At 32.4% G+C, this 13,720-nt stretch overlaps 1 protein-coding gene across 1 annotated transcript in view; it reads right to left on the reverse strand.

Moving 5' to 3' along the window:
• Nucleotides 1–13,720, reverse strand: part of rogdi (rogdi atypical leucine zipper) — a 45,781-nt gene that overhangs the window by 15,538 nt on the left and 16,523 nt on the right. Inside the window, exons 2-6 of the mRNA XM_076484584.1 lie at nucleotides 13,405–13,476; nucleotides 4,130–4,212; nucleotides 3,568–3,631; nucleotides 2,051–2,134; nucleotides 506–616 (exon numbers count right to left, since the gene is read on the reverse strand). Of these exons, the coding sequence (XP_076340699.1) occupies nucleotides 506–616; nucleotides 2,051–2,134; nucleotides 3,568–3,631; nucleotides 4,130–4,212; nucleotides 13,405–13,476 (414 nt within the window). The remainder of the gene's footprint in view (nucleotides 1–505; nucleotides 617–2,050; nucleotides 2,135–3,567; nucleotides 3,632–4,129; nucleotides 4,213–13,404; nucleotides 13,477–13,720) is intronic.

Raw genomic sequence — 13,720 nt, forward strand, 5'->3', positions numbered from 1 at the left:
GGTGCAAAATAAACAATAATTGTATATTCTTGTCTTTTACAACATTTAGTGTAAAGGACAGACAAAAAAAGTGGATGAAATCACTTTTTTCTAAGGTACATGGAGGATTTTGGCACTCACTAGTAGAATTAATTACAATATTTGTGGCATAAAAACATAATTTATAAAAATGTTCCAGAATACAATGGGTCCATATGGACCCCATTAGTAATTACATGGTTAACTGCAATGTATCACAACTATAACAGTTTGTACATCTAAATTTTTTAGAAACAAAATTGTACCTAATTACACCAACTTGTGCAACTTCTAGTTAGGCTTAATTAACAATAACCATAATTCTCCAATTTTTAAGTTAAACCTAGTAACCTTGAATTATTTTAGTGGTTAGTTTAATTTAGTGGATAAGATGGTCTAGATACACCAAAAGGTCATTTGTTGTCTTAAAATTATATACTATTTTTGTAACCATCAGTTAGGCCTAGTGAACTACAGTTAAACCAACCTCTGTAACTTCTTCTGCTGATCTAAAATTGTATTTATTATGTTGAGTTGTAGCAGTATGAGAAGGTAGCAGATGCAAGGCTAACATCAAGTGGTTTCCGGCATCCTGGATCTGTGGAAAAAGTAACACATTTCTCCTCCTATAAACCCTTTATTCATTGATGTCGTCTTCTTATACCAAAGAAGTTGAAACTTTATTAAACAATAAGTAATTTTACAGTTCAAAAGTTTGAGGTTTCACTGAACTTTCTATCAAATAATCATTCAATAACATCTTCAACAAAATATTAATTTCATTGGTCCACAGCATTCTATTAGGTAGTAAAATTACAAATCTCTCTCTCTGACTAAGACAGTGTAGACCTGTTACACTCATTCATAAATTGCATTTCACAGAAATCTCACAATTAAATAAACACAAAAACCATAATACACATATTATACAACTATGGTCTTATAGAACAGCAAGTTTTGACAAACCTAATTTACAACAGTTATAAAAATACATAAAAAATATTTCTAATACCCTTAAGTAAAACAGACTTGAAAAACTAAATTTTAGTTTTAGTCAGTTGTATTCTGTGTCAGGTTATTTCACTATTCATAGTTTTTTAAAAGATAAGATTCTAAAACAAAATATAAGAATATTATTTTTAAAGCATGTATATATAAATACACACACACACATCCAAATATTAAAAAACAAAAAATACAGCAGTGGAAAAATGAAACCAACTTAAGTTTAATCAAGGATATTTTAAAACAAGTTATTTATCTGGGGTGTTAAGCTCACGACTTGAAAATTTAATTAAAAGTCCTTATGTTTTCACAAAAACTACATGTCCACATCATACTTACTACCTCAATTATAAAAGTGTGTGATTTACTTGCTGGAGGAAAAGTTAGTGTCATGTGTGCAGTTATTAAACTGTAAACAATAGAAATGCCATCTAAACAAGCATCACTGCTTTGTTTGAAGTTTTAGACATGTTTAGTGCCAAACTTCAAATACACCTAATAGTAGTCTTGGTCTCCATTTCATCTAACAAAAGATATTAAGCAATGTACTCTTTGAAATTACTATAATTACTGTTGACACTAGCACAATGTTTTACAATAATATTGTTCAGTAAAGGTTTCTTTTTCATATGGACTTCAATTTTTTTTTCTCTACAAATATTAGTATAACAATTTTCAGCCTGTAAATGAAATCAAAGTAATAGATTATAAACTTGGAAATTAAGCTTTACATTGTAACAAACACCATAAAGAGTAGCTAAGGTTTTAAATTTTAGGTGGCAAGTTGCATAGATTTAACTAAAGCACATTTTAATAGCAATTTAGTTGTCTATCCCAGGGACTTGATTACAAAACTCAAATTTGAACATTGAAAATTGATTCAATTGTTTAAAAAATTTAGCAGATACAACAAATAAAAACATGCATACTCTTTAAAAAATATATTTATATACATATATGCAAACAAGTGTTATTTTAAAACATGAGCTTGTTATTTAATTTCTTGCAAGATGGACTCGTATTTCACCTGTTGAAGTTTCCACTGGCAGTCATTTTGTACAATTGTTCTGTGTGATGGAACTTGGTGCTTGTGAATACGCAAATTGATATCCTAAGCAAATTAGGAAAATTAAGTGTTATTAACATAATATCATGACATTAGCACAAAAGATAATAAAATGAAGTTTTAACTTTTTACCAAATGGACATTGTTCAATTTGAAATGATATTGAATAAAAAAACATTCTGTAAATAAATATTTATAAAAACACACTATTACATAAATTATAGTACCATACCTGAAAAACTGACAACAGGCAGCACATGTAGAAAATTCCTAATTAGTAACAAAAATTGCAAGAGAACAATTGACTTTAATGCAGTTTTAAACCTGCATAAAATGGCATAATATACAATAACATCATAAAAGAAATAACGTTTACAATAAGTAGATTAAGTTCAAAAGTAAACTACTAAATTAAACTAAATCTGGAAGTTATTTCCAATATTTACAGACTACAACAAATAAATCAAATGCTGGATCTTACAAGTTTCAAACTTTTATATGCAAGGCTGGTCACAGCCTTTCAAATATGCAAGTAACAAAGAGAAAAAAAATCATTAACAATCTGTAAGTAAAATCTTTTTAAATTTCAAAATTGTCTACCTAGTTACAATGCATATTGTTAGTTTTTGTTCTTAAATATACAAGCACACTAAACACTTTCTTTATAGAACCACCAGCTAGAATAAAGTCACTATAATAAAGTAACAAAAGAAAAGTTTTAAGATACTCATACACAAGGATGAGAATTTTATTCTATAGCTTTTGGATATGATTAAAAAATAAAAAAAGCTGCAGTATGAAAAGTTCAATTGCAAATTTAAAACTCAATAAATAATTAGTCTCATGTTCATTTGTTTTTGAATTTTGCTCAAAGCTAAACTAGGGCTATCTGCACTAGCCATCCCTAATTTTGCAGTGTAAGACAAGAGGGAAGGCAGCTAGTCATCACCACCCACCACCAACTCTTGGATTTTTTTTTTTTTTTACCAACGAATAGTGGGATTAACCATCACATAATGACCCCACAGCTGAAAGGGCAAGAGTGTTTGGTGCGATGGGGATTCGAACCCACAACCCTCGGATTACGAGTTGAACACCTTAACCCATCTGGCCATGCCAGGCCTTAGTCTCATGTAATGTCAAAAGATGGCTACTGAATTTACAGTAACAGGAGTAGGAAAAAATATTTTTTCCTTGTTTAAATTCCTTTTGATGTGAATTGAACTGAAAACCCAAAATAGTGAATTTCAGGCTATAATTTTACACAAGTTATTTTTCTTCATCAGCATTTAAAAAATGTTTTTTACATGTGTAAAGAGAATTTTAAAAATGTAATAGTAATAATTACACTCAATTTCTAAACACACAAAGAAGAATCCTCTACACTTAGATAAACAATAATTACATTGTAAGTACACATTACTATATTCTACAAAAACTTTTTGAACGATAAGTAAAAAGTAAAAACATTTACATACGGCATGACTAATGTTGTCTCCTGATAAGGTTACAACAACTTTCACTTGATCTTGTGTTGATGAACTGAAGAGTACAATGAAAAGGTCAGTTATTTCAAGCTTCTTTCACAAAACTAAACTAACAATACAATTTTTCATTTTAAAACTATGTAATAGTTATGATTTTGAATCTTCAAATTATATTACTCTTAAAAGAAACCTGTTTTAATTTTTTTAAGAGCTAAATAACAATTTTAAATCTATATAATATCCATGACACTGTACAATGTAGAGGTTAATGTTTTTATGTTAATTTCATGAACACATTTCCACATGGAATCATATGTTAAATACATTAAAAACTATGTATTCCTGAATTATTTACACTTGCACATTAAAAGTGATCACTCAATCCAATGTCAAGGCAAAACTCACAACAGCACCACCTCACCAGATGTACACACACACACACACACACACACACACACACACACAACATTACATCACATTATACCCAGCTCACAATACATTCAACAGTTCAATAAGCTACAATGAACATGTTATGATAATTCAATATCTTTACCTGGAATTACTCATGAAGTACTTTTCTGTTTTAGGTATTATGTCCACTCCAGGCATACCTACAGGCAATCTATGACAACATTCCTATAAAATTTAAAAGTTATATTTATGTAGAGAAGACTAGCCAAATTACATCATACACTTAAAGAGAGGGGTGGGGGTGGACAACATTTTCACCATAAGATTATACTAAACAAACTTTCAGAGATTGAATAGATGATGAATGTAAAAAATGAATAACTAATTGTTTTTATATCCATTTCACTGAATGTGTAAATATAATTGTGGTAGAACAAAAATTATGTATTTATTCCAAGTTAAATTTTGTATTTCTATTGTAATTTATACTTACAATGGTAACAAGATTCAGCCACAACAAAAATGTTAATATCCTTTATAATGTTAATAATAAATGAAATTGATCTATTAGAAAAATCTGATTAAATTTAAAACCAGTTCTCCCAAACATGAAATGAACTAGTTATAAATCAAACTTCCCAGTTTGCATGTTATCAACTTTATCCATTCCTCTCTCTTACCCCTGTATAATTGTTCAAATCTTGTTCCCACATTATATTACTAAAATGTAGCTTATTTCTTACCTGTTATTGATAATAACCTATAATTATCAACATCAACTAAAATAGCTTTTGGAGAACTTGTTTAATAAATTAACTGCAAAAAAGCTGGGTCTTCTCAAACTTTATGAAACATTAACAACTTTGTGAAGAATGTTGATATCCAGTTCCTGGGACCAACTTGTGTCCTGATAGATATGGCTCGTAACACTTAAATAACATCAAATATGCTTTTCAGCCACAAGGTTGTCTTATGTTTGAAGAAAAACTGTGACAATAGGTAGCACACATAACATGTAGTTCTAGCATGGAAATGCCTTCTTTTATGCATAAACTGTCTTATGTTTACCCTTTAATCTTATACAAGTACACACACACAGTCCCATACTTGAAAAAGAATGATGACTATCATTTCAGATTTACTCAGTGTATCTAACAGAAATGTGGCAAGCTATTACTCATATGTAAAAGTCTACTGTACACTAAACATCAGACATCTTACAAATGTATTTGTATTCCAGATGAATCTGCAAGATGCAGATATCAGTCTGACTCAAACAACTCCAAGTGCAAGTTAATGTTCATGTGAAGAAGGAAAATACTTCTGTCAATTACACAGTTTGGATATCAACTTGTAATAGCCTCTAAAGTCTCCAAGGTGCTTTACAGTTCCTTCAACATTTCTCCATATTGTATCTAGAATTTACTCTTCTCTACATGGAACTGTCAATAAATCAGAACTGTACAGAAAAATGAACAATTAATAACTGATTAGAAATTACACACTACAAAGTCATGACTTGTGCACTTTGACCTCTATCAGTACACAAAAGTATAATATCAATGTCAAAACAATTTGATATCTCAAACAACTGCCTAAAAAACCTGCATACCACTAGTCTTGAGCTGATTTGCACTTTAAACTCATGCATCTAACACAAACTGCAGTACTAAATGATGACATCATAACACAATAACAACCCTCTACCAATATGACAGCATGGTATCTCTCCTATGCTTGCACTCAAAATAACTTCATTCTTATATGAAGAAAAATAAGCACTTGAAGTATGGAAGACAAAATGGAAGGTGTACAGACGTTACCATCTGTTTGAAATACATTTTGAGATGAAATATTAACTTCTGATACATCACCTCAACTATGCACACTGGACCAGTTGAAACATTACACTAACTAGAACTCCCTTCAAAGAGTGCCCAAAGAGAATACCATGAAACGGGATGCCCAATAGCAGAATTCCACAGACATGCATATGGAAAATTGCATCTCATCTCAACCTAGGTATACTTCTTATGGGAAAGGAAACAGGAAAACTAAAAAGAGCATTAATTGTTACAGGAATAGATAGAAATTGAATCTTGCCCAACAAGCACCTGCACACAAGCATCACATCTTTACTAAAATGGTCAAACTACAGCTACAAAAGTTCACACTGTGTTGTGCAATGAAAGTTATCTTAAAACAGTCACTACTGCTCTACTCTCCACTGGTAACATACACAATAAGCGAGAAGTTCAAAGTTTACTGTCATATCAGCTAGGAACCAGTAAGTGGCAAGGGTTTCCCTTTCTCCTTTAAAAGAGAGGAAGATCCAGAAGTGCCCAGATCTCCAACAGGTGTATGCAAAAAAATGTTACTAAAGAAAGTGCAATGAGAATAGTATGATCTGGATCATACAATAAAAGTAAATTGTATACCATGAGGATTCCTCTAGTAGAGCCAGGGAAAATGGGTTGAGCACTTTCATTGCAGATTTTGGAAAATAAAAACATACCTTGTGAGGCAGTACCAACCATCTTGAAATAGCATATAAATAGAAAGGGGGTACAAAACAGCTATGTGAGGAAAATACAAGACAAGTGTGTAGGGCAGTGATTCTCAACCTGTGTGCTGTGGCACACTGATGTGCCACGAGACACTGGCAGTTGTCCCATGGTGTTTTTGAACAACATACAACTTTCTTGGGATTGTACAAGCAAGTCAAAGACATCAGTTAATAAAAGCTACTATAGAGACACTCAGAAACCTTCCAAAACATTTGATGGTTTTCATTGAACTCGAGCTCTGAGAAGTTCATACTTAAATTTCATTCTCAACTTTAATGGTTCAACTGTTAGTTTAATTGTGGCACAACAAGAGCTTCGTACGTCATAAATTATGCATCAAACAATCAAATTGCTTTCTGGGACACGTTCTCATTCTGCAGTAAGCTACAGCTACTATGCTGTAGGTAGGAATTTTATATCAACTGCAGAACTTCGTGCTTATTGTGTATGAATTAGCTTTATCATTTATACATGGAAAAATATTTAAGTCTGGTGTTGCAAAGGAGAATGTGTTGAATCAAAAGCAAGGAATCAAATGAAAGCACAAAAACAACTACATTGAATACGGTTTTATTGCTTTGGAATTGGAACATTCTCAACTACCATTTTGCCTACTCTGCAATGCAGCTTTATGGAAAGAGGCACTTGATCCTATCAATCTGAAGAGACTTGGAAACAAAACATTAAACTGTGAAGGATAAACCAAAAGAATACTTTGAGAATCTTGCGGCTCAACAACATAAAAAATGAAGGAAGCTTGTGAACTACATGAAGCTGCCCAAAAAGGATTGATTGCAAGTTATAAGGTTGCTCAATTGTTGGCAAAACGCAAGAAAGTGCATACAGAGGTTGAATCAGTCATTGTGCAGTGTTAGCAATCATTGTTGAAACTATGCTTGGAACAGATGCTGCCAAAAAGGTTAAGCAAGTTCCACTGTCCAATGACACAATTTCATGCAGTATTGTAGACTTGTCGTCAGATTTGAAGGATCAAGTTTGCGAACACTTCGTAGCGCCTGAAGATGAATAGTCTCTGTTATGGTGTCTTCAAGTTGATGAATCTACAGACGTTAGTGGAAAAGATCAAGTTCTGGCTTTTGTTCGATTCATAAAAGAAAGATGGAAAAATCGTAAACGAATACTTATTTTGCAAAGATTTAAAAAGTACAGCAAAAGGCCAAGGCCTTTTTCGAGTTGGTGATGAAAATATTTTGCTCTTCAAATTACATTGGAATAACTGTCAGCATTTGCACCAATGCCTGTCCTTGACTGCAAGGAAAAAAGAAAGGATTCATCACTCTGGTGCACCAACAAAATCCAAACATTAGGATTGTTCACTGCATAATTCACAGAGAGATGCTCACCTCCATATCTTTGCAATCTGTTATTAATCAAGTTATTCAAGTGGTGAATTTCATCAAGTCTCAGCCACTTCAATCTCAACTTTTCTCTCTTCTCTGTGAGGTGATGGATTCAGACTACAAAAAGCCAATGTATCACACTGAAGTATGATAGATTTCAAAGAAAAAGGTGTTAAAGCGTCTTGTCCAACTAAAAACTGAAGTAATTTCTTTCTTGGAGGTTGAGGAAGCAGGTTTTGAATTTTCTTTTCATGATGAGATCTGGTGGCTGAAGGTTTAATTTTTCTCCGACTTGTTTCATAAATTAAATTTTTTGAACTTAAGTCTCTAAGGGCCATCTGAAAACATTATTACTGCAACGTCCAAACTGAAGGCCTTTGATGAAAAGGTGACGCTGTGGCAGAATAAGATCTCGAAAGGAGTCTTTGATTGTTTTCCTTCTGTTAACAATGTCTGTCAAAGAAGAAAATTGTCCCTCAAATTTTGAACACATTAAGAGATCTACAGTCTGCACTAAAACATTACTTCCCATCACTTACTGCTGACGAATATAACTGGGTGACCTATCCATTTGGAATCAACGAGACAACAAATCTTACAACTGAGGAGGAAGAACAGCTCATTGATTTACAATACGACAAATTTTATCATTGTTTCCCAAAAAGAGCTTGGATGAGTTTTGGATCTACATTAAAAATTCATATCCTGCAATCAGTTCAAAGGCAGTTGACGTTCTGCTTTCACTTGCATCGTCATGGTTTTGCAAAATTGGATTTTCAGCACTGACTGAAATTAAAGCCAAAAAGAGAGAGAGACTTCTCACAGTCAATGATGAAATGAGAGCTCGTTTGTCTACATTAGAGCCTCGCTTCAATTTGATTTGCTCTTGGAAGCAGGCACAAGCATCACATTAAAACCTATGTAAAATTAAAAAGTTTTGATTTTTCTGCTATACCACAAAATCATTAAAAAGCCTTAGAACAACACTCACAGCCAAAGCAAGCAATAGTATTATCAATGTGCAGATGACATTAATACCTCTTGCTCTGGCCGTGATTTTCGTTTCAAGTTTTTTAAAATTAACTCTTCTGTGTTACGTGTATCTAAACGTGATGCACAATGGCATTAATATCGCTTGCTTTTGCCGTGATTTTTGTTCTAAGGCTTTTAATGCTTTCCATATAACGTGTACCTAAAAAAAAAAAAAAAAAAACATTACAAAACTTTCCAGGTGTGCCGTGAAACTTTTCAGATTGTCGCAGTGTGCCTCAAGCCAGAAAAGGTTGAGAACCACTGGTGTAGGGAGTAGTCCAATGTGAAAACCTGAAGATCTTGTCCAAGGATTGGCAAAAATGAGGCACAAGTGAGCGATGTAATAGCCAAGTAAAACTGGACAACCTGAACAGGACACAGACGATGAACTTGTCTAAATGAGCATAGATACAAAAAAATTGAAAGGAGTAAGATGGGAGAAAAAAAAAATTCCTGAGAAGCTGAAGCCAAGTAAGAAAGACCCTGTTCAGGTAGAAGAATGAACAAGTATGCTGAAAGAGTGTGCAAGAAGCATCAATAGAATACATCTGAACGATAACAAATGTAAGCAAGAAAGAAAAGGAAATATGTTTTAAGATAAAGATGGTACAATGAGCTAGAAGCTTACATGGGTCAAATGTGTGAGCAAGTAAACCACCTTAAGGTTTCAATCAGGAACACAAACTGGACAATGGGGTTGGTGAAAAAGAACGAATCAGAACAAAGTGGAAAGGGAGAAGAGAACACCTGGTGGTAACACCTGATAATCAGCTGTAATGAAGACTGAAGATTCATGGTCAAATACCAAAACTGAAAGGTAGGCCACAGTAGGATAGACCAATGTCAAAAATTCACCATTTCCATTGATAGACAAAGAAGAAGAGCAACAGGAGATAAAGAGATGAGACTCATGGGTGAAAAAGAAACGTGAACATGCGAGAGAAAGAACTGGGCAGAGAAAAAGGGGGTTTTAATGCCAGTTGATGAAGAGGAGGAAACTAGGATTGAGCAGGTCAAAGAAATGCCACCAAAAGCAAAACAAAGGCAAAAACATGAGGAAGAACACAGAGTAGGGCAGGTATAGACAAAAAAGGTCCAACTAGTCCTGGCTGACAGCTTGAATTGGAAAAACTGAAGGAATTGTCACAGTAAACTGTAACCAATCAATCCATGAGAAGAGATAAAATTGGAACATGCTCAACAAATTCTATGACATTTGAGAATACCGACATAGAATGAACACTCCTTCAGAGCTGGAACACCCAAAGTCATGCTGCACGTCCAACATGTGCCCTAGTCTAGAAGGTAAGCATTTATGAAAATATGGAGATCTTGTGAAGGTGAAAAAAAAAAAAAATGCACCACCCCCTGTTGAATAGTGGCTGTCACATCTTCCACAAAAAATGATCCAGATGCCACTGTAGACAAGTCCATTTACAGGGCAAAGTAAGGGTTATTTTCACTTGAGAATTCATAATGGATAAGAAAAAAAATATTTTCCTCTTGATTAATGAGAAAAACAAACAAACCAATTAACCTGAATGAAACAGAGCCCAAATTCACAATAATAAATCCAACATAACTGAACAATATATATAAAAAAAAAAAAATGATTTGAGACAATGCTGAGAAAAAAATGGAATTAATTTAAGTGCAAATGTTTAAGAGGAGTTTCTGTACAAGGTAGTTGTATTTCTCTTGTATGGATGGGCAGTTGTCATCATGTAATAAAATCAAACACTACCACAATTTACATTTAAATGCATAATTTTAAAGTAAGAGTAAGCTCAAGCCTAGTGGCATACAAACACTATAGGCCAATATTGAGCTATTCTACATAAAAGAAAAGATATCTTAGAAAAAAAAAATTTCCCCATGAGTACAGCAAACAATTATATCTAAAGTTAGCTATTCTCTGGCCTCAACAAAACACTTTATATTTTGATCATCAATAATGAGCAGATTATAATAACGAAATGCAAAAGGTAACACTTGCAATCTATTTAAACCAAAAACTCTTTCTGGCAGGAGAAACAAAATTACATTAGGGAAACTCCTCAACTGAAATTTCATTTCTCATTTGTATTAATTATGCAAGATATCACGATTGCATTGTAATGTTTTATACGAATGCCAGCAATTATTAGCTAGTGACAAGAAGTATCAATGAAGAACTTACATTAAACAAAACTAGGTTATATTATGGTATCAAATGCTGAATCAAGACAGGAAATTCACACTGGTAATTGCCTACATATTTATTTATTAAAATGGTCACGATGCTTTCAGAAGACCACCAACATACACAGCCACACTTCAATATTCCTTTGGTAATCATGTCCTCAATCTAAACATGTATTGTGTTCCTCAGTAAAGGGAAAAAGCACTGTGGATCATAAACACTGGACTTACAACTTACAAAAATTTCCTTGTTAAGAATAATATACCACAGAAGATGCATGTAGTAGGGGTAAATGCTTGCTTTGATCGGCAGTAAAGCATTCATGTAGCTTGTTCAGTCTTACCTTACTGCAGGTTCTTGTTAGTAGCAAGCAATTAAAAGTACACTCGAACAACAAACCCACAGAGCTTACACAAAGATTCACAGCAACAGCAGTATGTAACAATCAAAATTACATATGATTGTCAGGGTGAAGTGCATGACTACAAATATTTCTTGCATTAAAGATGCTAAAAAGGCAAAAGAGAGAATGCCATAAACTATTTTGCTAAAACAACCAAGTACCATAAATTGAAACATTTTTGTCATCAATAAATATACAGATTACATTTGAATATTTTAGAAAATAAAAGGGAAATAGGATACGTCAATAATTCAGCTCAATACATTTTATGTGCCAAACAACCAAAGGTTCAGGCCTATTATACTAGCTAGCTACAGTTAATGGTACTGAATTACAAGTAGTGACTTGTGCAATGCAATATGTGATGACATGATTTATAGGTTATGACCATGTGCTATACTGTAGTGCAGACCTAGATTACCATTAATTGGCACAAGCCAATGTTAGAAATTATACAAGAAAAACAAAATACTTGTAGTAGTATTGTTTGAGAAAAGAATGTTTAAGGAAAGGCAATGAATTTCTTTATTGATGTGTTTGTCTGCCTGTCTGTCAAGATTTTCAAAAGGTTGCCATTTGCACACTGTGTAATTGATTTTTGTCAATCTTGGTCAAGTAGCGAGACATATTTGGATAGAATTTTATTGGCAGAAACTAGCCCCTTAAACATTTCTTCCTAAGAAATTTGTCTTTCATTCTCAAAAGTTAGATGTAATAAATGGGTAGAGGTGCATAAAAATTGTATACAGTTTATAAGTCAAAAGTCAACTGAAGTCAGGTAAAGCTAAATATCTTTTAAAGCACTAGTTCTCTTTATGTGCATGTGATCTTTATCAAAGTTGGATAAATTTACAAGTGGACAGATGTCTGAAATTTGTAATTAGAGTTACTACTGGGTCATTCCATGCTAACTTACCTAGAACTTCCCAACTCATGTCACATTTCCTGGAGAAAAAATTCAGGCAAAAACTTACTTTTGACTTATTTAGCCATGCAGTACAGCTTTGGGATTTTGCGTGGCTGAATAAATCAAAATTAAGTTTTTGTTTGAATTTTTTCTAGAAAATCTATAATATGAACTAGGAAAAGTTATTTTTTTTCTGCATGAGTTGGCATGTAATGACTGCATTATATATTTATTTTAATATTTACATTTCTGTAAGTTAAAATTTATATTTAGAAATGCATGCAACTTATAATGTTAAATGTGTATTGCAAAATTCCCACCTATTCCCTAAATTTATAGAAGATTCTTGAGTGTGAGAAACAACAATACATGTTTTATGAAAGCACAAGCAAACTATTTGGCCAAATGACAATTCTAGAATTTTACCTTAAAAATATATTCTGTAGTTAAGCAGTGAATAAGACCACATGCACAAACACTGACTATCACATCTAGCTGTGATACAAGTAATGGTATAATTAATTTTAATATGATACCATAACATTCATGGTATGATAAAATTAAATGCAACAGAAAAATACATTTACATATAAATAAATAGTTCAAAAGAAATGCATGTTGTCACACCTACTAAAACCAGTTAATAAAATATTCATGTCCAAAGAAAGTATAAAAACATAATGAAGGTGTTTGTTTTGAACTCTTATTACCATTTATATTCATCAATATTTACTACCTACCAAAAATATAAATCTGTGTAAACTGTTTTGAAAAACAAAAAACTAACTGCCTTATATAAATTTAACTTGTATAACTGAAATGTTCTGTCAATTCCTTGTCCTACAGATATCTCACCAACAATAATTTAGAAAATATTTCTCGTTATTATAAAGCTGAAAAGGAATACAAGTTTTCTTAACCAGCATTTAATGAACAGAAAATTTATATTTATTAATTCTACTTACCAATAAAATTCCTTTCAACTGTTCCAAAACCGCACCGACTTCTTCTTGAAGTAACCATTCAAACTCATGTTGCTAAAATATGATACATACTTGAACAAACTGATAACACAAAATGTTTTGTTACTGTTGATAAAAGAATGATGTCAAAGAACTACTGTGACAAAATAAAACATCAAGATAAAAATTTAAAGTGATATTTAAACCACCACTGCAGTCATGAGATTATATATACATGTATGTACTTTTAAGAGCACTGCTATTTCACTTCATAAATTTTTTTTTTTTTTATGGAAGATAAAGAAATACAAATAGTAAG

The sequence above is a fragment of the Tachypleus tridentatus genome, chromosome 13 (assembly GCF_004210375.1).
Source record: "Tachypleus tridentatus isolate NWPU-2018 chromosome 13, ASM421037v1, whole genome shotgun sequence".
Classification (NCBI taxonomy): Eukaryota; Metazoa; Arthropoda; class Merostomata; order Xiphosura; family Limulidae; genus Tachypleus; species Tachypleus tridentatus.